Source organism: Myripristis murdjan, chromosome 12 (genome assembly GCF_902150065.1).
Source record: "Myripristis murdjan chromosome 12, fMyrMur1.1, whole genome shotgun sequence".
NCBI lineage: Eukaryota > Metazoa > Chordata > Actinopteri > Holocentriformes > Holocentridae > Myripristis > Myripristis murdjan.
The window spans coordinates 19,043,601-19,071,351 of NC_043991.1; the positions used below are offsets into that span (position 1 = coordinate 19,043,601).

At 40.2% G+C, this 27,751-nt stretch overlaps 2 protein-coding genes across 4 annotated transcripts; one reads left to right on the forward strand and one right to left on the reverse strand.

Annotated features, from left to right (window-relative positions):
• The first annotated feature begins 1,023 nt into the window (after positions 1-1,023).
• Positions 1,024-19,571, forward strand: pkn3 (protein kinase N3). Of its 3 annotated transcripts, none has more exons than XM_030064689.1 (22): positions 1,024-1,319; positions 3,108-3,384; positions 3,887-4,056; positions 5,931-6,054; positions 6,770-6,921; positions 7,840-8,059; positions 8,340-8,519; positions 8,793-8,902; positions 9,854-9,997; positions 10,950-11,025; positions 11,703-11,859; positions 12,385-12,478; positions 13,159-13,214; positions 13,722-13,791; positions 13,966-14,057; positions 14,444-14,620; positions 14,724-14,786; positions 14,962-15,038; positions 15,486-15,628; positions 16,682-16,789; positions 17,239-17,319; positions 18,419-19,571. In XM_030064689.1, exons 1-22 carry the CDS (start codon positions 1,299-1,301, stop codon positions 18,617-18,619), a joined length of 2,793 nt encoding a protein of 930 aa, XP_029920549.1. In that variant the 5' UTR covers positions 1,024-1,298; the 3' UTR covers positions 18,620-19,571. The 3 variants fall into 3 exon arrangements, with proteins under 3 accessions (XP_029920549.1, XP_029920550.1, XP_029920551.1); XM_030064690.1 differs by having other exon boundaries at positions 3,896-4,056; XM_030064691.1 differs by lacking the exons at positions 1,024-1,319; positions 3,108-3,384 and adding an exon at positions 3,520-3,535 and having other exon boundaries at positions 3,896-4,056.
• On the reverse strand, positions 19,568-27,393 carry zdhhc12b (zDHHC palmitoyltransferase 12b). Its single transcript, XM_030064693.1, has 5 exons — positions 26,860-27,393; positions 26,512-26,651; positions 24,996-25,088; positions 23,554-23,720; positions 19,568-22,694 (listed from the first exon to the last, which is right to left on the reverse strand). Exons 1-5 carry the CDS (start codon positions 26,954-26,956, stop codon positions 22,379-22,381), a joined length of 813 nt encoding a protein of 270 aa, XP_029920553.1. The 5' UTR covers positions 26,957-27,393; the 3' UTR covers positions 19,568-22,378.
• Between the last annotated feature and the right edge of the window lie 358 nt (positions 27,394-27,751).

Consider the following 27,751-nt stretch of genomic DNA (forward strand, 5'->3'; position numbering starts at 1 on the left):
AGTGAATTTTTTCTATCACAAAACGTCAACATGTTTCAGCTTTATGTCCTGATGTCTTGTTTTTTTGTTTGTTTGTTTTTTGGCTGCAGGCTACCGTAAGCACTTATCATGTATATAGTATATACTTGGACATACTAATAGTACTAATACTACGACTACTACTACTACTACTACTACTACTAATAATAATAATAATAATAATAAATCATAGTAGTAGTAGCAGTAGAGGTAGTAGTAGTCGTCGTATTACTACTATAATAATTATTATTGTTATTATTATTATTATTATTATAAGACCATCATCATCTTTTACACTTTCTCTGACTCAGTCATTCAGGAGGTGTCTGGTGATGCTCATTAAAAGCGCACTGAAGCGAATTTCTTTGTCAGCTTGTTATTTCTCTCTGCTCCATGATAAAGCAGCCTTCATGTATTATAGAAACGATCTGGTGAAGAATAAATTTTCTGTTTTTGGATGTCATATATTTTATTGTCATACATTCTCTGAACACACAATAATCCTGCTTTTGTTTTAGGTCTGAATGTGAGTTAATCCCTTTTATACGTCTCTCACCCGTTTTTTCCACCCATTTTTTCTTTCTCTCGGTGTCTATCAAATAAAGGGAAATACTGTGTGCCATAAAAATTACATACATTCCTAGCTAACTTGCTGAGTGACTAACTAACTGACTCTGTACTTCATTTTGTGAGCATTTCTTTGCTTTACCGGGGCCCAGCCGTGTCTTGCCCAAGGGTACCGCAGCAGTGAAGTGTTGTGTGGGGACGCATTCACTTCCTAGATCTTTATGGCCTTTCACTGGAATTTTAAAACTGGAAAACACACCCGCCTCTCTGCCTTGGCCACCGTGGCGACGAGGTGCACCAGCAGTTAGTATTTATGACCAGGAAAATCACCAGCGGGACATGAAGGCAGCACAACAGGTGCTTTGAATGAGGCGATGTGATTGGCTACTGCGGTCGGTTCGTCAGTGTCCAACCGGCGCCTGTTAACGTTTAGTCGGTATCAAACAGCCAGTCCGACACTCTCAGCCAGGCAGAACCAGTAGTATGTGGTTCAGCTTTTCTTTCTGGGAACGTAAATAGAGCTGATGGAGACTGCGGGCACTGCCGTGACAGACGCTGAATTTCACACGCTATCGTTAGTTTACTTAAGCTAGCCTGTCTGCATCTCTGAACTTTCCACTTAACTTCACTTCACCTCCCTGTTCAAAAGAGCGGCACCGGACACTTGAACGGACGTTGGTGTGTAGATGCCAAGCTAGCACAGATTGACAGTCATGTCAGGTGTGGCGTTACAGGTAAGTTAAAAATGCTACGTGATGGCTGCATCGTTAATTGAAGTTTAGTTATTCTTGTAATATCTCCTAACTTGAGGATACGAAACACTTTGCCTTGGCAGACGCCCTGGATTTTCCTGTTCATCTGGTTTTCCTCCCTTCATAGTTCTTTACCTCCGTAAGCCCATGTCATGGTAAACTGCGGCTATAACATGCCATAGTCTAGCCTACATAACAGTAAGACATGATTAAAAATTGATTCCTGAGTGGTCCATTTCTCATTTAGGATAACATAACCGTAAAAACAAAATTACCATCCCTATGTGGGGAAAGTGAGTAACTTTGAAGGCGTATGAGTTGACATGTTATGAAACAAGTGCAGCCAGTGGATACCCTACATGATGGAAATGTCACAGAGATCTAACGTACATTTAATCTTCATAATTTAAATCAGCTGATACAAATACAAACCTAACTTAGTTTGTAATGATATTCTATCAGACTTCACATTATTTCCTGTAGGGATGAGAATCGGTAGGGACCCTGCAGTACGATATGTTTCACGATACATGGGTGCTTGCTCCATAAGTATCACGATTCAGTATTGCAATATTGCGCAAATTAGGCTATTGTCCAAAATATGAACCAAATAAACATATTTTATTATATTTTATAAAAGTTTAGGATTTTTTTTTATTCACTCTAATGGTAATTAATGTAAAAAGTTTATATCATGATTCTTCTTCTTCTTCTTCTTCTTATCTGTTATGGGGAAATGTTATTTGGACTTGGAAGCTTCTAATGTAGTGGTAAAAATGGTGAGATTGTGACTTCCAGTTTGTCATCAAACTGTACATCTCACAATACAAACTGTATCTTGATCCATGTCCTGTGACATGTATTGTGTCGTGAGTTTTTGCCAGTCCAGTACCCAGTCCTGAAACATGTATTCTTACATATACTGGTCAGATTTAGAATATTTTATCACAAAGACCTGTACATCATTAAAGATGACACCCATGATACTTCCTCTGTTCCTGAAAAGGTCATCTATCATGTATTTATCAGGAGCTACAAGCATTAGGATGTAGTTCTCAAAGAGCAGCCTACTTAATTTATTGTCCATTAGTAAATTTTCTTTTATGTTTTATGTCTCTTTCATCAACCTGATTTTAGCAATAACAATCAGCGACACAACCTGCAATAACAGTCAATGAGCAACCAAATCTTAGAAATGTTAATATCTATGCACAGTATTTATTGGCAGGTGCCAGCAGTAGATGCATATCAGGGCCTTTATCAAAATTATGTATCAGCAGATCAGTTCTAACCACAAGGGGGAGTCACTGTCTAATTCATTGCCAGTGTGTCGCTGGCAGACGTTGTCCAAGTGCCTGGACTGCTTCACTGCTTAAATAACCATTCCTGTAATATCTAATAGTGGTTTTCCATTCTGTGGCTGGCAGCTTACAGCTTGTGCTGAATGTGGGTTTCTTTATAGAAGGTAAACACATGTATTACTAATGACAATAATTACTTCATTCCATTCAAGTCTAACAGAGCCAGGGTCCTGCTATTGTTCACGCTGGCTCATTGGAAAGGCTCTGCTACACTTGCATGCCCCAAAATCTTAATTATTGTTATTGATAACACCTGTGTTTACCATTTCATGTCAAAGTGGCTGCTGTTAAGAACATCTATGCCATAGAAAAACGAAAAAGTTATAATAAGCTATAATGTATTGCAGTCCTGAACTGCAGTTATTACAAAGCAGCGATCAGGAAGCTGTTGTGATTTGTCCCTCCACAGAGCAGTGGCCTGCTGGACCTGGCACAGGGGGATATTCTTGACCCGGAGTTTCAGCAGCGGCTGGAAGATGCCCGTACGCTGATAAGGCAGGAGATACAGCGAGAGCTGAAGATAAAGGAGGCCGCCGAGAGGCTGCGGCGGGCTGTCACAAATCGCAAGAGCGCATCTGATGTGGAGGGCCAGCTCAAGGCTTCAAACCGCAAGCTTGAGCTGCTGCACTGGCATCTGCAGGAGCTCAATGCCAGGGCTATGGCCACAGAGAGAAACAGCAACACAGGTCACTAACACTGTCTGATGTTGTGTTTACTGTCCTGCTGACAGTACCAACCTCTTTAAGGAATACTTCACCCCTAATGCTTTATTTTTGTTTCAAGTGCTCACCATATACTGCCTTCAACTTCTGTTAGTTTTACTCACAAATCTCCATGGTAAGCTTTTATTCCAAAAAGTCATCTCTACAATTTTGTCACAATATTGATATTGAGGTATTCAGTCAAAATTGTGTCAAAAAGTGATATTTGGCATGGTTTATAAATAGTAGCCATAGAATGTTGAAGCCTTCTTCTTGTTTTGGGTGGCACATTTATGAGGCTGTCTATGAGTTTGTTGCCTTGTCCTCACATAGCTCTCTTCGGTACAGTCAGTGGGTTATCATAGGATTAGTGAAAGGGCTATTCTGCCAGTCTTTCAACTCTCTCAGACAAATCAACACAAATGAGAAGGAATTGTTTCCCAAGGTAATTTGATTCCTAACCCACCATGTCATCATTTTCATGTAGGTTGCTCAGAGGCTCCTGACAACATGTTACCAGACTCCTGTCGGTGGGGAAACACCGCATCGCCACGAGCCAGTCGCATCAAATCCCTGAAGAAACAGCTGACCATAGAGACCAAAGTCAAACAGGGGGCCGAGAACATGATCCAGACTTACACCTGCAGCTCTGTCAAGGTGTGGCCTGTTCTCTCTACATGTATGATAAACTAAATATCGCACACACAGGTAGGAACATGCTGGACTGCTTTATTTGGATATGGCTTCATTTGGCATATCAGCAAAGATAAGGATCAAGTGATAGGTCACTTCCTCTTTCAGGAAAGTGTCCACTAGGTTAACTGCTTTGTCCAAATATTACAGAACATTCGGGCCCAAATAAACAGTTAAAGGAATCACATCTTACAAGTCTTCCCATATTTTATGTGATTTCCCATTGATCCAGTAACATATCGAGTTGTTGTCAACTTGAGTAACATTATCTTCACTTCACCTGTCTCTCCTCTCCACTGCTCCACTCAGTGTGTGTGTGTGTGTGTGTGTGTGTGTGTGTGTGTGTGTGTGTGTGTGTGTGTGTGTGTGTGTGTCTGTGTGTGTGTGTGTGTATGTGTGTATGTGTGTGTGTGTGAGAGTGTGTGTGTGTAGGTTCTAATCCCTAATCCCTGTTGAAACAACAGAGCAGAAACCATAATTGACAGTAAAACTCAGTAGATACTCACACTGAGCTGAACTAGAACAAGTGCACATAAATTAGGTGAATAAAATAAATAAAAATTTTGTTTCTTTCAAGGAGGACACGGGCTTCCCCTGAAGGAAATAGTTGGGGAAACGTTGATCAGTGATTATATACATCCTCTTCACATTTATATTTTATTATTTTTTTCTTTTTTACTTTGTAAGGCATTAGTTTCTGTGATTAAAATAAAAACAACTTTGTTAAAAAGCACGTAATGATAGCAAAATATCAGAGTTTGTAACAGTTTAAGGAGAAAAGTAAAGAAGTCAGGAGGAGTCAATATTACAAATCATGTATCATGTGAATCAGATTATTGTCAAGATTCAGACCTTTGTGTTTACTATATGAACACATCTCATCTCTCCAACAATTTCCTGCCATCTGTTTATTTGAGGTGGCTCCTGCTTGTGTCTATTTATGGGTAACAGTCTTTTTAAGTATCACTCTCACTGATATTTCATTGGAGGTCCCCAGATATGTGTCATAGTGATTGGCAATCTGTGTAATTTAGAGTACGTTTCTAAACATTATCCCACACATCCCTCATTCTGTTTCTGTTCCCTTGTGCATACAAGAATAAACTCCCACCTGCTCACTGGTGGAGGTGATTTTCCTACATGCTCTGCCCTCAGAAGTGAATTTGCATTGACTCATGTACTTGTTAGCAGCAGCAGAGATAGGGCACAGGGTTGCATGTATGACTTAGGTGTTTTGGAGTTCTTGGATATTTTATGTACATGTATATAGTTTACAAGTCCTATGTTGATGTCCCCCCCCCCCCTCAGTGTTTCATTTGTCTGAATTTGTGTTAACCAAAGGGGGAAAAAAGTCAAATTGTTACTTAGTTGAGTAACAACCCATTAATCTGGATTGACGCATTGCTTTAATGATTAATCCAAATCACTCATGTAAAATGAAAATTGATCCATTTCATCATTTTCAAAAGCCCAGTCATTTTGAATCTGAGTGAACTGAGCTGTGTTGAAGTTAACTGATTTAACAAAAGACATTTGCACTTAAACATGAGAAATATATCACTTTATACTGAACACCATAAGGTATGTTTTTTATTAAAATAATAGATATTATTTTTCATTTAATTGTATGGAAGAGACAATAAAATTGTCAGTCCTCTGTTGGTTGCTTTTTGTGTTTTGGTGTAAATGTAACTGACTGTGTTAAATAAGCCCATGATATCATCACATATGAATCACAGGCCCCTGAACTGAATCAAATAGGAGTGAAATGCCTGGTGCTGAGGCTGATGGGTTTCCTTTAAAGCGGCTACACACATATCATTGTCATGTATTTCCAGGACCGAAAGATGGTGTCTGCAGCCCAGCAGATGTTACAGGACAGCCGCACCAAGATTGAGTTGCTCCGCATGCAGATTATCAAAGTCGGCCAAGCCAAAGAAGAGGAGCACGAAGCCATAGATGGTGAGTTTAGTTTAGTGTTTAGCTGAAGAACACAGCTGTCAGAGGATCTTGAGATCATAGTATTGAACACTAACTTGTTGCGAACAAATAAATATTTTATTCCTGACAAAATCTGTGAAAACACCAACTTCTTATTATTATTACTCTTGAGACACCTCGGATAAACACTGAATTTGGGAGATGAGCTTTTACTTTCTTTTCCACAGATAAATGGAACAAATCCGAAGAAATGTTAAGAATAAAGCCTCTTGTATATTTGAGCCATTTTGAGACTGTTGGAAAATGTGTTTATGAGGGAGTGATTTTGTTTTATCTTATTCATTTTTCTATTTTTTATTGTTTATTTATGTATTTATTATTTTAGATTTTATCCTTATTTTATCCTTACTATCTGTGTATTTTATTGTTATTGCTGTTTTTTAAAATCTGTATAAAATGTGTTTGCATTTCTTGGCATACTTATACAAAAAGACACAATAAAACAAATCTAAACAAGGGCTGCGGTTTGTGAATTGACCGAGGTACATCAGATGTAGAAATTCAGAGTAATATGTGATAAGATCATATATTCATTCTTATCAGTCATGTTTCTTGTATCTAGAAACATGTTTACTAGAACGAGTAATGGTTTAGATATAGATCAAAGAAGGTTTCACAGGATGGTATCTTGCTATCAACTTGCTGACAAAGTCTGAAATGCCCTCCATGCCCTCAGGCCGCTCCACGGAAATAATCAGTCCTCTGGAGCTGCGGATAGCTGAACTCAGGCACCACCTGAAGATCGAATCAGCCGTAGCAGAGGGGGCCAAGAATGTGGTGAAGCAGCTGGGTGGGCGTAAGATCCAGGATCGCCGGATACTTGCAGAGGTGGGCCCAACTGAGGGTAGGACCCCAGTTACACCTGCTATTAATGTGCAGGGTCTGGGTCTGGATTTATTATCTGGATAAGAAAACTAAAATCAGCATTAATGAAAAGTGTAAGTGGATGACAAAAAAATGAATTTTAGCCAGGATCAGCCAGGTGTAAATGCAGTTCATACAGTGTGTCCAGTCCAGAGAGATGTGACACCATTTTCAATTGTAGAGGTGGGAATCTCTGAGTAACTTGATTATGGTACTATCAAGATATTTTGCCCATGATAATGATGGTATCAACATACAGGTGATTCCACAATATGCAGTATATTTAAGATAATCAGCTGTGATGCACCACAATATCTGTAACTGAAGAAGTAAAAACAGAAAAAGCATAATAATTTTTCACTAAGCAGGAACTGATCATGTTTTTCAGTGTTTTAACTTGCACAGTGACTGCAACATGAGCATGACTGAAGAGTTCCAGTTAAAATGCCTAAAGGCAGGGAAGAAGTATGCCTCACAGGAACTCAAATGTGTGTTTGTGCATATTAAGTTGAAAACTCAAATATTCATTGTTGGATATTTGAGTTATGTGTCAATAATGTCTCACAAAATGAAGTATCACAAAATATTACCTTATTGATTTATTGTTCCACCCTTAATCAATTGGGGTAGAGACCAAACAACAAAAGGTTTTCAGTTTTGTGACATTACAAACATTTATGCTGATAACCCTGTAGTATATATAATTAATAACCAATCCCCATCTTAAATGATGGGGAATTTGCCTTGACAGTGAAGGCCCAACATCTGTTGTTGACATAATGGAGCCTTGTAGTGGTTCCAACAATGAACTTAATTTTACTTGAGTGGCCGATATCATGTGTTAACTACAAGGTTGTTGTTTTATATTTTTATGCTGCTCAGGCCCAGGCGCGGATGCAAGAGTCCTCTCATAAGGTGGATTTGCTGCGTCTTTCCCTGGAGAAGCGCTTAAGCGAGTTGCCTCACGACCATCCCGAATGTGCTGCCATCAAGCAGGAGCTGATGCTGGGATTCTCACCTTCTTATGATGAATCAAGAAAGCACTCAGACTCCTCTTCCTCTACCTCTTCTTCCTCCTTCTTCAAACCAGCCAGCCTTACAGGTTGCCACTGACATGTCAGCTACATTCATTGCTTCATTCAATAACTTGGTGTTTGATGCTTCAACTTGTTTGTTGTCACCTTGCCTTTCTCTGTGATTTGTGGAATTGTATTTTTTTTCTCCCTGAAGCAAATGGTGAATCATCTGTCCACATTAACCTAACACAACCCAGTTGATTCCCGGACAGAATGAAATTAAACCTTAGTCGTTGCCATCATAAGACTTGGTGCATATTGTTGGTTCTTACAATGTCTCACAACTAAGTTGACAACTTTCCTCAGGGCGGCTGGAGGTGTGCATGATGGGTTGTCAGGACCTGTTGGAGTCTGTTCCAGGCCGCTGTCTTGTGGCCAGCACATCAGCCATCCCTGGGAGCTTTATAGATGGAAAATTTCCAAAGAGGAGAGCCGGCCTGTCAGGACGCAGTACTTCTTGCAAAACCAAGGCCGAGGAGTTGTCCAGTAAGTTCATTGTGCAATGTTTTGCATTTGTGTAAAGCATGCGAGCATGTATCCGTTGCCAGTTGTCTGCTAATTGTGATACGAATAAAAGTGAGAGAATAAGATAAGAGTTCTTATAGAGAGTTTACCTTTTTTATATGGGAAACAATGTGAACTCATAGTTTATGGACATTTGGGCAGCGTTTTCAGCTTGTGCTTCATGTTGTAGAGAGTGCTGCTGGTCTTATTCTGAATGCTTGTGTTTTCACTGGTTGCTGTTTTTCTGTCTCTCAGCTGAGATCAGCGCCGTGCTGAAGGTGGACAACAGGATTGTGGGGCACACACACTGGAGACAGCTGGGCAAAGACGCCTGGGGCCAGAGCTTCAGCATTGAACTGGAACGGGTCAGTGGCTTTTTCATCAGCAAGCAGAACAAGTGGACAGCTGGGTCTGAACTGTGTTCTTAAATCAGTACTCCAGTATTCTAGTTCTGAGTTGACATTAGAATATCAAAACTGAGTCTAACCAATATAAAGTTTAGTCATGAGAATCCCAGTAAAGACACCTGGGTCACTCTGATAGTAAATGGGTTTTTGGTTTTATCATCCATGCAAACATGGACTCGCACAGGAGTGCCTCTCTGTCAGAATAATTTAACTTAAATAGGGTATTTTGACAATATTTTATGGATGGGATAACTAGTGGTGGTACCTCTGAGAAATGGTAATTCTTTCTTTAATGATAATGTTAAGTAATAATGCTGATAACTAAATGGTAATTATCTGTTAACAGGCCAAACACAAAAGCAGACCCTCTGTTCTGCTCTCTGTATGGGTCAGAATGACCAAGTGTGACTTTCAGTGTGTCCATCTTCTACTCCACCCATGAAATCCTACTGCTAATCCTTTGACATTTGTACTAATCTGGCCTTGCCCATAAAAGCTCAGTATTGCCGCTGAAGATTGAGTTCCATCACTGGATTCATCTTCCTACCTCTCAGCCTCTCTGTTCCACAGTATTTCTTCTTCAAGTGTTTAAGTGGAGTTTGTCACACAAGCAAAAATTAATTTGTCAGACTTTTGTTTAGATAGGGAAAGCTCATTTTTCTTGCCAGGTGAGAGGTCCTGGGACATCAGATGTGTTTCCCTGTGGCAAAGAGTTAAATCCCAACATTTATCCCCAGCACAAACTGGTCCACATGTTGCTTTCAGTCATACAGAAGATAAAGCTTTATGGTGCACTGAAAAAGCAACGCATGCTTAGATTGAAAAGAGAAATTGTGTGTGTGAGTGTGTGTGTTCGATGAAGTGGTGTTACATGAATTCATGTGTGTGCCTGTATTTTTCCTGGTCCAGTCCAGAGAGCTGGAAATTGGTGTTTATTGGAGGGACTGGCGGGCCTTATGTGCAGTGAAGTTCCTGCGCCTGGAGGACTTCCTGGACAACCGACGGCATGGCATGTGTCTGTACCTGGAGCCTCAGGGCATCCTCTTCATTGAGGTTCTCATTTTTGTATTTAACCCCAAACTAATTTACAGGGACAGTGCTTGTTGCCTGTGTGCATCTATAAACATTTTGTAAAGCTTGGTTTGCTTTGTTTTTTTTCTGTTCCTGTGACGTTGTGTACAATGTAGTATGATAGTTGGAATTATAGAGTCTATATCTATTTCCAGAGCTTATTTAAATTCCCAAACATTTGCATGTTTCTATTATGTATTATAACTTTATCATGGCAAATTCTAATCAATGCTCCTGTTTTAATTTGGTTTATTGTTAGTTTTCTAGCATTGAGGCAAGAATTTAGGAATGAATATCAGAGAAACATTAAAGACTGTAGTTTCTACTGCCTTACCATACCTTACCAGACAAAAACAGGACCAGATGTCTTGTCAACAGTGGTGATTGTACTGGTCCATCACAAATACTGATTTCACAAGTGTATACAGAATATGCTTTGATAATTTATAAGTCAGGGCTAACTAACCTCAGTTTACTCCCAGGCATGATAAAGGCGATGTAGTCCAAGTGTGTTGGTTGTCAGACTTCACTTCTAAGCAGGGTGGCTCACCTGAGAGAGAACGTATATCAAATCCCTACCGAATCTGGGCCAAGCTCGTTGCTGCATGACATCTCCTCTCTCTCCCCTGTCCTTCCTGTCTCTCTCTGTTGTCACCATCAAATAAAGCAGAAATGCCAAAATAATCTTTAAGCTCACAAAGCACATTCAGTGAACATTTATTCAACAAAATTTGAAACTGATGTTTGTTTTGGACAGATACAATTATAGCTGACAAGACATCAAATATGGCCAGTGAGGTTCTCAAAGTATTTGATTACAGTAAAATGTTTTTCTTTATGGCACATCCACAATTAGCTGTGGATAACATGTTTCGTTAACTTATTTCATGAAGCCCTATACCACGGGCATAATAACCCCTCTCCTGATTTCCAGGTGACTTTTATCAACCCTGTCATTGAGCGGCACCCGAAACTACAGAGGCAGAGAAGAATTTTCCCTAAAGAAAAAGGTAGCATCATTTATTGTCACTGGATTAAGTCAGTTATTTCCACAGATTTTATGTTCTTGTTATCAGTTATGAGCTCAAGAATAATTTGTTAACTAAGAGGTCAGTAGCATTCATTTTGAGTTAGAGCTCCACAGGAAATAATTAAACAAATTTTATTTAGTGACCCAGAACAAAATATATTCCTTGAAGAATGTACGTGAATGTCCAAATGAAAAGAAAAAGAAAGGGAAGAGACAGGCCAATCAAATTCATTGTAAGAAAAGGAAGGCCCAGGGGCATCATGGGTCATCGGACCCATGTTGGTTCATCAAACCATTTACAGTGTTAAGTGCTAAGGAATAAAGCTTCAGTGTGGTTGCTGACCAAACTCTTTCAAATTGTGTGCTGTTAGCCTGTGTGTAGTGTCACAGTGTATCACATCTTATTCAGTTTTGTAAACTTGAGATTCTGTTTTATTCAAACATCCAATTCATTAATTGCAGTTGTTTTTTTGTTCCTCTTTCTCCCTTCTGAAATTCCCTTTTGTGTCAGCCATAAAAGATATTAAGCTAATGAGCTGCTACAGGAGCATTGGGCAGCTCATAATATAAAATAACTACTGATAAACTGCTGAGACATATTATCATTTATAATACTTAAACCTGTGAGGAGCACTGACTTCATTTGTGTCTCCTTAGGCAAAGATTTCCTACGGGCTGGACAGATGAACATGAACTTTGCCACTTGGGGTCGCCTGATGATGACAATGCTGCCGGCATGCAGCTCCCTGGAGGCCCTGAGCCCCCCTTTTGAAAGGCCTCATGCTGCCCCCACATCCATTACCTATCCACAAGGGTGAGGCACCAGCCAGCCAGGGACTTCCCTTTGTGGTATCTGTGAAGCTGTACTGTGTAGGGATCAACCAGTATTGATTTTTTTTTTCAAGGCCAATACCAATTATTAGCAATGAAGGACAGGTATAACAATATTTAGGGCCAATATTCATTTGAGGTAAATTTGAATCAAAATGTACAGTATTAGAAATACAATCACAAACCTTGCTTTGGATTAACAAATATTTAATCAACATTATTTGAAAAAATAGTTCCCAGTTAAAAAATATAATAAGTAAATTAAAAGCTCCTGAAACCAAAATATTTATTTCAAGATGCAGTTCTTTGCCTACAGGCAGTTAACTTTGATTATCAGGTATCTACAACTACTGCAACCCACTGGAATTACAATTTTCATTTTTTCTTTTGTATAAAATTGAGTTTAAATAAACATGAATAAATCCAGTAACACAAAAATTGTATTTTGACCATTTGTAAAATACAGTTGTGTGAAGTAGTTAAATGGTTTGTTCACATGGCCTTTCAGAGATGCAGCTGTGATGAAACTGAATTTCACAGAACAACACCCCGTCAAACTCTCAAATCATGACATGGGCAAGACTGCTAACGACACTGCATTGGTAAGTAAATTCAGTTCCTTGTATCTGTAATACAGAAAAGATTTGACACATGAAGGTTTTTGTGGGGTTGCATCAATACTGACTTTAGGAAATTAAGTTGTCGGTTGTAGGGAATTTTCCCCAAAAGGTTGTCGGTAATAGGGTTGTGTGCAACATACGGGGAAAGTTACAGCCAAACCTCGATATACTAGAAATTTGCATGCCCATCTCTGAGTCAGTCACCACCTAATCATTACAAGTATTGATATGTTGTCCAGTTGAATTGCTGCCCCAGCAGGGCCTCCACGACCTCAGCTGTAACAATATGAGTCGCTTTAACTCCAGAGGACGAATCATTATGGCAACAGAAACGTCCCTTGTAGCTGCGCAGTCCTGAAGTCAGTCTGACTCTGTGATGTGTATAAGGACATCCTGCAGTCATGCTTGCTGCTGTTCCCCTGTGTAATCCCTGTGTCTGGGTACCACATGACAAATAAAATAAAATAAGCAATAGTTAAGAAAATAATGTGTCAAAATTCACAGAACAGTGACTTGATTTCAGTTATGCAAGGTTACAAGAGCTTTCATCTTTTTGTGTACTGCTCCTGGGCAGTTAATACTGGAAATGTATTGCAGCTTGTTTTTGCTGCTTATGGAACTGTAAGTTTCTTTCTTAATCTGTGTTCTTTCTCAAAAATCAGCGCACCACGGAGAGCCACAACTCCAAGGGTCAGCCCATGACTCAGTTCACTCCAAAGTAAGTCTTACTGCATGCAAAATGACAAATATCAAATGTTTTGGACATTTGTTAACATGGAGCAGGCAGCAGCACTTAAAGTCGGTTTCTTTGTTTTCTTCTGCACCAGATGACATTGGTGCAAAACAGTTCGCAACAGGCTGCATCTTCTTCCATGTCATTCTAGGAAAGAATTCAATTAAATAAAATCATGGTAGAAAAATAAAAAATATGTATTGATGATAGATAGATAGATAGATAGATAGATAGATAGACTAGTTTTGTGTTCATGTAATAGTTAAAATCATTTAAGGTAAGTTGAAAGACCATGTTCATTTTGATGTTCCATGGTGTGAACAGTTGGAATGGGATTTACCAATTTGTATTCCTGATAGCACACAGGACATATTGCTGCCTGTACTGACCAAGTTCATGCATGCGGCTTAAATCTATATGTGTTTTAAAGCTCAGAGATTTTGAGATGCATTTATGTCAGCTTCACACCCTACATCTGCTTTCTTTATGCAGCAGGAAAGAAGGGCTGCAGATGGAAGCCTTCAACTGCATCTCAGTTCTGGGAAGAGGTCACTTTGGAAAGGTGTCCGTTTGACTTGTTCTTTTGTGAAACAAAAAAAATATCATCAGATAAAAGGATATACTGTCTGCTTTATTATACATTCATGCACAGCAGGTTAAATTAAATTTTATTACTGATTGTATATGATTATGTATTTGATTATGTATGATATCTCATTTTTGTAACCACACCCAGGTGCTGCTAGCAGAGTATAAGAAGTCAGGCAAACTGTACGCCATTAAAGCCCTGAAGAAAGGAGACATGATCACACGCAATGAAGTCGAAAGGTAAGCAGCTCAAAACTTCATCAAAAGCAGAAGAAACATCTGCAAACAGGAGCCTGGTTTGGGCTTTGGGCTTCTCCACATGTTTGTATAGAGCGTTGAAGATAAAGATCTTTGCATCCTCAACATCTTTGCCTGCCTGGTGAGCAAACTGCAAAGGGTCAAGTTGCCCCTCAATAGATTTAAGGGGCAAGTTTTCAATCTGATGCATATATACTATATTCAGAGAGTTTATTGTTGTTGTCTCTGTTGTCACAAGGAGCCACTGTTGGAGCACATACAAAACATACTACTGCTAACAATAATAATAATGATAGTGATAATAATAATGCTAATAACCATTAAGGGTATTTACAAAACAATTTTCTGTGCACATGCTGTCTGTTCAGCCTGATGTGTGAAAAGAGGATCTTTGAAACCATCAACGCGTCCCAGCATCCTTTCCTGGTGAACTTGCATGGCTGCTTCCAGACTGCTGATCACGTGTGCTTCGTGATGGCCTACTCCCCCGGAGGAGACCTCATGACACACATTCACACCAGCATCTTCACTGAGAAACAAACCCGGTGAGGATACACAGTCACACACTGCCAAAGTCTTCTGACATGGAAGTAATACAAGCATATCAGCGTTTATTCCTCTGTTTTTTTTGTTGTTGTTTTTTTTTAGGTTTTATTCTTCGTGCGTGTTGCTGGGGCTGGAGTTCCTCCACCTTAACAAGATTGTTTATCGGTGGGTACTTATCAAGCTGCATTCAGAACAATGCTATTTCACACTAGCAGCCTGTCTTGTCATTTACTCACCCAATTCTTAGCTTTGTCATATTGAATGTCTTGTTTTTTATATATTTATACACTGTAATAATGTATTTATTTGTTTTTAATTTTTGTTTCTTGCTCTTTCTCAGTGATCTGAAGCTGGATAACCTGCTAATGGATGCAGATGGTTTTGTCAGGATAGCAGACTTTGGCTTATGCAAGGAAGGTAAATGATCAGATAGAGAATCAGTCAAACGTTTTATGAGGGATCATCTTAACATTTTCTGTGTTAATCGCACCACAATTTGCCAGTGTTCAAGTATGACATCTCAACAGTTTATCCCCTGTTCACTTGATTTCATTCAAAAACACTGGAAAAAAGCAATTAGCAAATTAGAAACCTTAAAACAGTAATAACTAAAACATATGTTAGATAAAACAAACAAACAAAAAAATGCCAGTTTCAACAGGTGTTTTTTTTTTTTTAAGAATCAGGAGCCAATGGAGAGAAGTAAACCATGATTTTTTACTGGCAACTTGGCCAAACTGTTGAATCTGACTTCTACCTGTAACTGACAGACTTTAAACTGTATGTACATGTGTGTTTGTGTATATGTGTGTATGTCTGTATTGTGTCTACAGTGGTATCTAAGTAAGTCTGTTGTGTTTGCAGGTATGGGCTATGGGGATCGCACTTCAACATTCTGCGGGACACCAGAGTTTCTGGCCCCTGAGGTGCTGACAGACAACAACTACACCCGCAGTGTGGACTGGTGGGGGCTGGGGGTCCTCATCTACGAGATGCTGGTGGGAGAGGTGAGTCCAAACATCTGCATTGGAATGAAACAGATTTCTACACAACAGCACATAGCGAAAGGCTTTTGCAGGGGGTCATGTAGAACACCTTTGTCTCTGTCCAGCCTCAGGAGATGTTTGTGGCTGTGGTGACAGAGGTCTGTTGGTGCTTCCACAAGATATTCATGCACAATGGATTTTTGTTAAACAGTCAGTAGTAATGTGGATATGATGACCATGCAGGTAATACACAACAGTATAACATGTTCGGAAAGCTGCATCCTTTTACCATAAAGCAGCCTTTAAATCCAGGGAAAGCCAGGAGCGCCGGCGGTTCACTTGGTAGAGCCGCTACCATATAACAAGATTGTGTCATGGGTCGGAGTCTGGCCTGAACCATTTGCTGCATGTCATCCCCTCTCTCTCCCCTGCCTTTCCTGTCACCCTCTCTACTGCCACTGTTGAAGAGAGCAGAATTGTCAAAAAAAATCATAAAAAAAACATCTAAAAAATATCTAGTCTCACGTCACAATATTGCTATGATATAGATATATTGCCCGACCCTAGTTACAGTCTGCATGGATCCTCCCAGAAAACTTATTAGCCAGTGGTAAATGGTTTATGGAAAACCAGACACTGGCCCAGTTGCAGATTATGATGTATATTAACTTTATTTTTTACGAAATTTGGACTTTGTCACTTTGCGTTCTTTTTTCTTTTTTGTTTGTTTATTTGTGCAAGACTTCTGGTCAGGTGCTTCTGATCATTGGCTACCTAACTCACTGTTTTAAATGGAAACGGAAGTGTGACACAAAACAAAAAAACAAAAAACAAGGGTTGGACCAAGATAAGATGCATATGATGTGTTGTAGTTCATTGCTCCCTACATTAGTGCAAGGCTAAAACATGAAAGGCAGGTCTGATGGCGTCACTATAAGGATGCTTTATTTGACATACATGTAACCATGACAAACGGATAAAAATGGCACAAATGGCTGAAAACACAGGCTACAAAAGGAATGGAAATTTTCTTTGGAGGGTCATTGAATTTGTTCCTCTGCTTTTCTCTTTCAGTCTCCCTTCCCTGGAGATGACGAAGAAGAAATATTTGACAGCATCGTCAACGATGAAGTGCACTTCCCTCGCTTCCTCTCTCCTGATGCTACGTCCCTCATTCACAAGGTCGGTCCTCTATCACAAGGGTCCATTGCTCCATGGTAACTGACAACAGACTTGCTCATAACCTTGGAAAAAATTTCAAACAATGAACATTTACAAGTGCTGCAATATTTCTCTCCACTGTGTAACGCTGCATAAAACTTACATTGGCTGCCCACCTCAACCCACAGACAGATGTTCACAGCAAGGTAACACAGGACATGCTGGTGCCATCGCCAACTGCCAGTTACATTTTCTTTTTTGTCAGTCTGACTTTGTTTGACAGCCATGTATTTGAACGGAATGTGAACAGAGACGATGTGCTGATGGTATCTTGATTGAACCTTGGGAAGAGACGTGAACATGCTGCAGCTGGCTTTAGTCTGGCATCAGTTTGCGTGGGAGGTGATGGTGGTGGGAGTGCAGAAAGGTTTTGAATCACATCGTACTGACTCTCCTTCTGTGTGTTGTAGTTGCTGCAGAAAAACCCTGAGGAGAGGCTCGGAGCGGGAGAGCAGGATGCCACGGAGGTTAAGAGACACAATTTCTTCCAGGTCATTATCCAGCTCCGTGCTCTTTTTCCAAGGACTGTAGAATAAGCCTTGCAAAAACAACTTGGATTTCTGATCTTAGTTTAGTTGTTCTTTTGGAAAGTTCATCATAGCTGGCCTGTTTTGTCTAAGTTAATATTCCTGCTTCAGCACCAGTGTGTTTAACAGTCAAAGTCCTACAAGAACATCTTTGTCGACAATGATGTTCTCAAGTCTATGTATGTTTGCTTCCTGTAGTTTGGTATTTTAACACAGACACTTATCTTTCCCATTTAATAAATCCAGGCTCTGTTTTCCCACAGAATCCCTCAGTTCCAGTATAATCTTTTAATACATTTTAAGCCAGTCCATACACTGTTCCTCCACTTCCTAGTTCTTGCACTAAGGTAACAACCAAAGTGATGACAAAGCAATTAACAGACCATACTAATGATTTTGAATGTTTGGCCCGTTTACTACAATTTCCCTACTTTTTACATTGCAACAAAACATTTGAAATTTCAAAAATTCGAAATTCAAATTTTAAGTTTTGGTTAAAACACCCACCTGTAAATATTCTGAGAGATGGTTTCACTCCGCCCAATTCCAAGTCTTCAAAACACAACAGTGCTGCTGCTTTTAGGAAAACTAATGTGGACGACTTTATAACAGTGATGAAATACTGGTGTGAAGAAAGTTTGAATTCTCTGAAAGTTCATTTTCATATTGAAGTGGAATGAATGGAAACCAATGGCTGCATAAAAGGGAGGAAAAATGATATGGGAGTTCTAAAATACGACTGCTTGCTCATAGGAATGTTAAGTATACATTTTGTGGATATTATTTTAAACATGGGGGAAAAAAATCATCTGGTATGTAGATCATATTCACACGGCAGCCGACGTGCAGTGAAGCAATAATGTTTGGCAACCTGGAACACGGCATTACGATATTATCCTTTTGATCACAGCATTTGGGCTTCCCACCCTGAGCGCAACATCAGAGGAAAACGACTGCCTTATGAATATGGTCTAAGGTCCTTGCACACTTGAAATGGTGGCAGGTTTTGCATCAGTCTAATGTGTGTGTGTCTTCTGTGTTTGAAACCATTGTGTCTTCCCAGGGAGTGGACTGGGACGCTTTACTGGCCAAGAGGGTGAAGCCTCCTTTCCTGCCAGCCATCAAGGCACCACAGGACGTCAGTAACTTTGACGAGGAATTCACTCGCCTCAAACCAGTCCTCAGTCTTCCAAAAACACCGTGCTTTCTCACTACTGAGCAACAACAAATATTTGCTGACTTTGACTACTCTTCCTTGAATTGAGCAGTCACCCTCTGTAAAAATGAACATCTACGTTGCGTCCACACTTAACTGTGTTTGCCAAAAGTTCCTCTTGATTCAGCAGAAGCAGAACGGCTCTGGTCCTCTGCATGCAGCTCCTCATTACCTCTGGTGTGGCCTGCTCGCTGCAGCACACGGCTGACCACCTGCTATACTTGACCAACATGTGTTCTGTAATTTGTATCTTTTGTCACTGTAGGGATGCTCCCATCTTTTTTAAATTGATTAATCTAAATTTATCAGCTTTTACTTCTACCACTTTTTTGGCACTTTTTTGGTGTCTGGCACGTTAATTTTTCACTGACACTTTTCTCAGCAGCCATTTTGACATGAAATTGCAATGTAAACACAGGTGTTACTAATAAAATAAATTAAGGTTCTGTTCTGCTATTGATCATTATGGTTCATTGAAAAGGCTAAATGTAAATGGAACAGAACCCTAATTAATATTTACTTCTGTTTACCCTGCTATTTCATGTCAAAATGGCTGCTGTGAAAAAGGTCTACCGTTTTAGGCCTGTTGTTTCTGCTGAGCTGTAAGAGAATGACACGGTTGTAGATATTACACCAATTATGATTTGTATTATGTCACAAGTATATTGTTTGTTTTTTTCATAAACTGAAGTCAGGCGTGTGATATTTTAAATACCTGCAGCTATGACACTGCCCTCTCAGTCAGAAACACTACTAAACTGGGATCTGAATGAAGAAATTTCACCCTGAAGCTCTGAATGTGCCTTGTGCTGCTCTGTGCCTCCTGTTAGAAACTATACATGTTGCTTGACTTCGATGTACTGGACAGCTAGATATTGCCAACCATGAAGTTTAGGAATGTCAAAAAGAACTATGAATGAAGTGCCACGATAACTGTAAATGATATAAAGGAAAATAAAATAAATACATTTACAGCTATGAATAACACGAACATTATTGATGAAATAGCCATTTATTGATGGAATACAATATTTTCAAAGTAAAAAAAAAATGCATGACTGAATTGCATGTAAGTACACAACATGAATCAAATGTAATTTCATATAAACCACATCTCATTGACATTAAGTCTAACTGGAAGCAATAAGCAGTTTGTCCAAGACAACTAAGGTACAATAAGTTAAATACCACATTTATTGCTCTCAAAAGTTTACTATTGCACAAGGGAAAGCTAATATGGAAATACCGAACAATTTATTGCACACAAGGCTTTCTACTTACTTCTTAGTTACTATTCCACAGTACTTCTTTAAGCTACCGTATTAAATCAACTGTCATACAAATATCTCCGGCTGTTCCAAAATAGTTTAGAAAATGACATACAATATAAAATAGTTGGAAATGCCGTCTATTGAAAATTAAAGCGCACATCTCGGTTTTGTTGGTTACTAGGAACAATATGAATTCACATATTTCTCACCATTTTCAAACTGCTCAATCGTGCTTAAAAAACATTGCTGTTCTTTATTAGAGTGGTTACAGACAGCTTCTCTCAATGCAAACACTTTTGTTGTTTAAAGAAAAGCTGCTGAGCTGAGCGGACCCTGTATTGCGTCTCTGTGCAGAGTTCATCAAGCCCAGCGTTTACAGCAGCTGTTCTCATGAAACACAACAGTAATGTACCTTCCAACACCAGACATGGCAAACCTACCACGTTGCAAATCCAAGTGTCTGAACCCACTGAGTAAACAATGAAAAAAATATAAATATACCAACCACAGATCTGGATTGTCTAGACATGCTTGGAAAAGAAGTTGCATTATTTGATCAAAGGTTTATGAAAGTATTAACAGATATTAAAGGACCATACTGCTGATTTTGTATGTTTGATCCATTTACTACAGTTTATCAACATTTTACATTGCAACAAACCATTCTGCAAATCATGTCGGGGTGATGAAAAGTTCACAACATATAATCAAAATCCCTTCAATTTCAAATGATAGTTTTTGGTTCAAACACCCGCCTTACAATGTTCTGCTTCTGCAACTAACAGAGTCGTCACTGTTCATAAACCGCAGAGCTGATAATTGGCTGTGTAAAGCAAATGTTTCCCCTGGGACTATTTTTTCTAGCGGAGGGACCATTTCACTCCACCTGATTCCAAGTGCTGCTGCTTTTAGGAAAACTAATGTGGACGACTTTATTACAGAGATGGAATAGTGGTTCATTTTCAGATCATTGAAACCAACGGCTGGATAAAAGGCAAGAAAAATGACATGGGAGTTCTAAAATATGGCTGTTTGCTTTGGGAAAAGATGAGCAGAAACATGAAGTAGATACATTTTGTAGACGTTACACCAAACATACAAAATCACCGTAATGGTCCTTTATCAAAAGTAAACCTCATAATTCATTAACAGTCCATCAGTCAGGTTTACCATACACCCTTCATGGTAAAAGCTGAGTTTTTCACAACATCAAGTCGCTGGTCACATGACTCGTTCAGCAGAGGGAGCTGGGGCGAGGTCAGGTCGGACGAGGATGCACAAACAAGCGAACACCAAGCTTGTGTCCCGGCAGGGCTTTCCAATCCCTCATCACGCCAACAACTTGGTGACCAGCGTTAAGTCACACGGCCCTGAACCGGGCAGTAAAGTGTCTGCAAACGATGTAACTTCCTGTTTTAAAGGAAATACATGCTCGTGGTACACTTAAATGGTTGTAAACAACTGTTAGAGTAAGGAAACATCTCTAGTGCAGGTAGCTAGTTGTTCAGATGGTAACAATGAGTAGGTAAGTCATGCTGGGGACACACTACACAGCCTGATGATAGTGTTGACTCTGGAGGGAGATGGGAGGATTAATATACAGGAACTGTGGAAAAGACCAACACTGCAAGAAGAGACGAGCAAGCGATCCATGAGCACTGAGCTACTGGAAGCGGAGAGGTTGGCGGAGTTATGGCACAAGAGCCTGCGCAAGGTCAACTGCATCACCCGTCACACACAACTCCCGCACTGCTCATTCACTGTTTTTATCTTGCGGACAGGTTCGCAATCCCCAAATCCAACTTAGTGTCAAGTGTGCGTTGACGGTGAGCAGGGCCGTTCTAAGACATTTGGGGGCCCGACACAAAACAACATTAGAGGGCACCTGCATTTTACCATGAACAGATCAATGTAGGCCCCAGAGTAGATTCTAAAACCTTTTATTTCAGCTTATGAACAAAACTCAATGTGGGATTTTTTGGGCACTTTACTTCTAAAATTGTCTTTTTTTAAACTTTTCTTATGATTTTTGACTAATTTTTTGCTTATTTTCGTGTCATTTCTTGCTAAATTGCCATCAGCCTTTTTCGCATGTTTTTGAAAGAAGCCGATTGAATCTTAAAGGTTAAAAGCTTGTGAAGGTTGCGTTCACACAACTTTCGCAAGCATTTCAACACAAGAGATTTGACTCAGCATCACTGATCTGACCTTTAGTCATTTTAATAACATCTACAGTTTGTTCTCTTTTTTGCTATTTTTCTGGTGTCTTTTTTTTTCCACTAATGCTCCAGTATTTTTTCTTCATATTGAATTTGTTGAGTTTCGTAGGCTTGAGCTTTAAAAAAATCTGATTGGTTGTGGGAGCCCTATACTGAGGAAGGCAGGGCCCTCGGTGCAGTGCCTGATCTGTCTAATGGGGCCTGATGGCTCTGACGATGAGACAAAAAAATCGTGTGCCAAAGTCAGTCGTAAAGTGTGTGTTGTCCAGTCTTTTCAGCCTGCGAGGCATTGCAGTGTGTCCCCCTGCATTACCTGACTAAACCTGGTCGCTTCCCTCCCTGAAGTACACCTGTTCCCACACCACCGTGCCCCAGACGCAGAAGAAACCCCACAGATTGTGGAAGGTGCCGCGGTCGAAGGGGTTTTCATCGGCGCCGCAGTGTTTGAGGTAGGAGATGCGGTGGCGCGACATGAACTCCCAGGTGGTGGTGTTGAGAGACACCAGGTAGAGGTGGGAGCCCAGCAGGAGCAGCACCGTCAGGGAGAGCAGAGCCACCAGCACGGCCACGGCCAGCAGCATGCCGTTGGTGCGCAGCCACAGCTGCCAGGTGGGAGCGTAGCTGAAGCCCGTCCTGAGGAACAACGGTATTTTGAGCGAGAGAGCAAGAACTGGTGGAGGCTTTTTTAATCACAGAACAGTCACACAGCATTCAACCAGAAAATACAAGCTGCAAAAACACTTCCTGTGATCCGATTCACCTGAAGAATACCTCCCTCCGTCTCTCCTTCCTTTGTCCTGTACCCTCTTTTTTCTTTCTCTTTCTCTCATGCACCTTCATTCCCTTTCCTTCATTTTGTCCGCTGGTGACCATGACATGTTAGACTGCTAGTTCATATTAATTAATCTGTGTGTTTCTTTGCTTAACAGCGTATTCGAGTAAGGCTAGACTCTGTTGGCTTAGTTATAATTGATGATGTGATGGTTTTATGGACATTTATTTACTTTTTATTCTCATATGCTGCAACGGTTGTGTGTTGCTGGACTACACCAAGTGACACGACTCTTTCCAAATGTAATCAACCATCAGGCCAATCATCAGCCGGTCTAGCTTGCACAATACCAGATGCATCATAGATACAGGTATGCCAGTTATATGAAATATGTACCACTTTCCCGTAATTGTGTCAGTTCTGGGTCAGATACACCCACATGGGTAAGGTTAGGGTTATGGCCGGGTGAGGACTTCACAGATGTTACATCATGGCTCAGTGCTTGTGGGCCATGTCCTGGGCAAAACTGCATTGGGGTTCATAATAACACACCAGATACTATGGTTAGCTTGCCAACAAGCATACATTGTGTTATAAATAATTAGTATCACCAATATGGCTGCCAGACGGTGTGTTACTGCCTAGCAGTTATCTTGAAAGATGAAGAGCAGGAAACCTCTTCATCGTTTCATGTTTGTGACTTGGCGGCGCTCCACTCACCAGGCCATGTGCAGCCCCCACAGCAGCACCAGCAGCTGGACCGCCAGGTAAAGCACAAACCACCGGTGGTTCCTCTCGCCAACACAGTTCTCAATCCAGGGGCAGTGATGGTCGTAACGCCGGACACAGTGCTGACACGTCTGGCAGTGCTTGGATCTCATTGGCTGCTGCTCGGAAGACAGAAGCTTGCATTTAGAGGCAGTTTTCTCGAGGCAAACTGATCAGTGACCATCCTGTTCCACTCAAGGTCTGTGAGAAACTACTTGCCAGGTTTGATTTTAGAAATTCACACTGAAGGCAATTTACTGGTAATTTTCTTGACATTTCATCTTAAAACATTTAATACAACTATAAATAGTTTTCTTGTGATTTTTTAAACCATTTTTTGCACATTTTCTGGTAATATTTTACTACTTTTCTATTTTTCTATTTTCATTTTTCTACGTTTTTGCTTATTTGCTGATCCTTTATTTATTTATTTATTTTTCACATTTTCTGGTCATTTTCTTATAAGTTTTTACTAATGTCTTGCTAATTTTCAGGTCTTTTTTGCTCATGCTCATCACCATTGTCCCCATGTTTTTAAATAAATCAAGTGAATTTGCTCAAGTTTGAAATGGTTAAAGGTGATGTAACCAGTTACTGAGTTTAACAGGGTGATCAATTCTCACTCAGAGGTGTGGGGGATTGCAAAGCTTTCTTACATGAGTACCAAAATTTGTATTTTTTTTTTTTTTTTTTTTTTTTTTACATAATTGTACATTTGACTGAAAATCTACTAAAGAATTTCAATTGCATGCTTGCATGGACTCATCATGAGCTACAAGTGAAAAAAAGCAATAAAATATCAAAACATATCAACAGAGAAGGAATCAGATGTCTCTACACATGCTGGCGTGGAGGATTCATGCCTGTGTAACGTGTGATGTTGTGTTCAGTGGAGGTAGTAGGTGTGTGTAACAGAGAACTGGGTTGCTTAGATAACGTATTTGTTATTCTATACCATAGCGAGCTGTTCCCAGCGCTGCAGAGCTTTAAGTGTTAGATTGCAGCCCGAAATGCCTGGCTGATTTTTGAGGTCAGAGGGACACCATTAGAAAATGACAAATGCAGGAGAGACAGCACTGCCAAATAACAAACAAGCAAAGAAGAAAAGAGACAGAAAGGTGCGTGGGTTTTAAAGTGTAAAGAAGTGAGATACTTGCACTCTTGAAAACCTACACAGCTGCTGGAAGAAAAATTAAAATGCTGAAGTTTGATGTCAAAAGTAAAAACAACAGGTCCCAAAGGTAAAAGTGCTCAGGTGCATACTGATAAAAAAGACATTTTGGTTTCCATCAGTGTCTCTGTTCCAGACACGTCAACACAGGGAGAAAACATCTTTGTCAGGTAACCAGGTGCAGCAGAGGCTCCTGAGCGTGCTGCCCTGCTGGACGACGTACCTGAAGCAGGCAGTGGCCACAGCGCCGCTGCCGCAGAGACTTGGTGGTGGGCGGGATCATGTCCTGCTGCTCCTCCGTCACTCCCAGGGTGAACTGCAACCAAGACAAGAAACCACAAAACAAAATGTAATTTAAAATGTTACTAATAAAATGCCACAAAAATATCTAAAAATAAATAAATAAATTACAGGAAAGTTACTTAAACATGACCTGGATATTATGGGGGAAAAAACACAATATATCTTTATAAAATACACAAAAATTACCAAAAAAAAAAAAAAATAAAAAATGACCAGGACATTAGAAAAAAATGCAAAGAAAATTATATTCATAATAACTAAAAAATGTATTTAACTTTACAAGTATCATAAATTAATTAATTAATTAATTACACAAAAAAAACGAATTACCAAAAGTCAAATAAATTAAACTTCAAAAATGATAGAAAATATTTTTTCAAAAATCCTTTATTAAAAAAAAAAAAAAAAAAAAAAGATCTGCCCAGAGGCTGCACAGGTTTCAAACTGTTACTGTTCGGCCAATTTACCATTGAAAACAATACTGCAGAGCACATGAATGGCTCTGTGTGTGCACAGAGCTGCAGGCTAACAGGCTCCCTGCTGTCTGTCCAACACACTGCACTGACAGCCGTCCTGTTCCTACTGATGCAGCTCACACAACAGGTGCTTTTACATGGCTGGGTTTCACCAACTGCCACGATGTATGTACCTGAACCTTTTGCAGGTAATTAGATGACACATACTGCACTGTTGTATAAGCTGTGATATGCTGCAAGTTACACTGTGTTAGTAAACAGCTCCCTAACAACAACTGCAGCCAAGCTGCCTGGCATCACTGTACTCTGAAAAAATAAATAAATAAATAAATAAATAACAGTATTGCAGACCACTGACAATGTAAACCAGTTCATAATGTTCCTCGTTAGTTCAAAATGACTTGTTTTGAACAAACTAAACTGAAAAGTCAAATTTAGTGTGACCTGATTAAAGGTTCACTTAATGTGGGTGTGTGGATGTGCACATTTACAGGATCAATGAATCTGAATAAATTTATGAAAAACAGTAAACTCCAGACAGTCACAGAGCTAGAGGTAATATGAGAGCTACCAGCAGAGCACCATGGAAACTAAGAAAGGCCCTCCCTGGCCTATTCACACACATGTACACTTTGAAAAATGTACTGAGGTTACTTATACAATTCTTCTCAAAAAATAATAATAATACATATATATAAAAACTGGAAGTCACTTCAGTATCCCTTTACTTTTAAATTCATCACAGGGGCAAGTCCCTTCCCCTTCCCCTGGTTTACAAATAATCCAGTGATAAACCAGTAAATCCAATGCAGGCAACACCTGCACTGCAACATAATACATCTGCAATGCAACAATGCAGATGTATTACTATGTGGATTATGTGGTTACGCCTGTGGATTTGCACTGTTCAGAGAGAACTCAGAGTTACATGACAGGAAACACAGTGGGGACACTCATCACCTGTAGGTCGCTGTCATCAGACAGGATGAAGCCAGGGTCCATGAGTGAAACAGCAAAATAGAGCAGCACCGACAGCAGCACCAGCAGGACGAAGAACACCGGCTGGACCAGGTCGCCTGTCTCCTCCTGCTTCCTCAGGTCTGCAGCCACAGGGACAGAAAACACCTTCGACACACTGCACACTGCACTGCCCAGAGCCAGGCCCCAGCTCAACTTGGTGCTTCACATATGTCATCATTATATAATACACATGTAAACACAAGGCATATGCACAAATGGCAATTATTTCATGCATCATTACATTATTTGCTGCTGTGCACTGTGTGAGTAACTCTGGAGCAGGCTCACCTGTGTCATGTAGGAAGAGGATCAGCGTGATGACCCATGTCAGAATCACATGAGCTGTTCTCACCAGAAACCCTGAGCTGAACACATTTTTGAACATGGTCCTAGCATGTTAGAGCACACATCTCCACCTGCAGACGGATCCAACTCCACTTTGTGCGTGAAGGCTGCTGGGCTCAGGTGAGGGGGTGATAACCAGTGATGAACATCTCCGTCAGACTTGTTCGCGCATCATCATCATCATCTTCTTCTTCTTCATCAGTTTGCACTAAGCCAGCTTGATTAAAGGACTAACGCGAGTTTCCCATCGGCGTTAGCCTGCAGCGTCCACGGTGTTTGTTCGCTCGGCGGTGGACTGGAGGCTGCAGGGAGGCTGAGCCGACACCTTGAGCTGACTGCGTTTTAGAAAAATAATAAAATAAAATAAAAATAAACGACTTCCAGCCTCTCGTATCTGGCAGACTCGTGTGCTGGCTGCGAGACTGCAGGTTAAAAAATCGTCGATCCGCTTCCTTTCACTGAATTTGTTTATTGTTGTCATTCCTTTACATTCTCAACTGTGATTGGCCACAGACAGTCACGTGGTCACATAAAGTAAGGCTAGCCGACAGGGACAGTTTGCACTACCGCGCGATCAGCTGTCAAAATGGCCTGAACATGCAAGAAAGGTGCTGATAAATTATACCACTTACAGAGTTTGTCATACGCTGATTTTTTAGTGGTAACCAAAAAGATCCAGGCTGTGCTGTAGCAAAGTGTGGTCCCAGGACCCCGAGAGGTCCCTGAGGGGCCTGCAGGGGGGTCCTTAGCAAAATTACCATTTTAATGAAACTGTAATTTAATCACTAGAGACTGTTACAGTGCAGATACAGTATGACAGATCATTTTATTATCT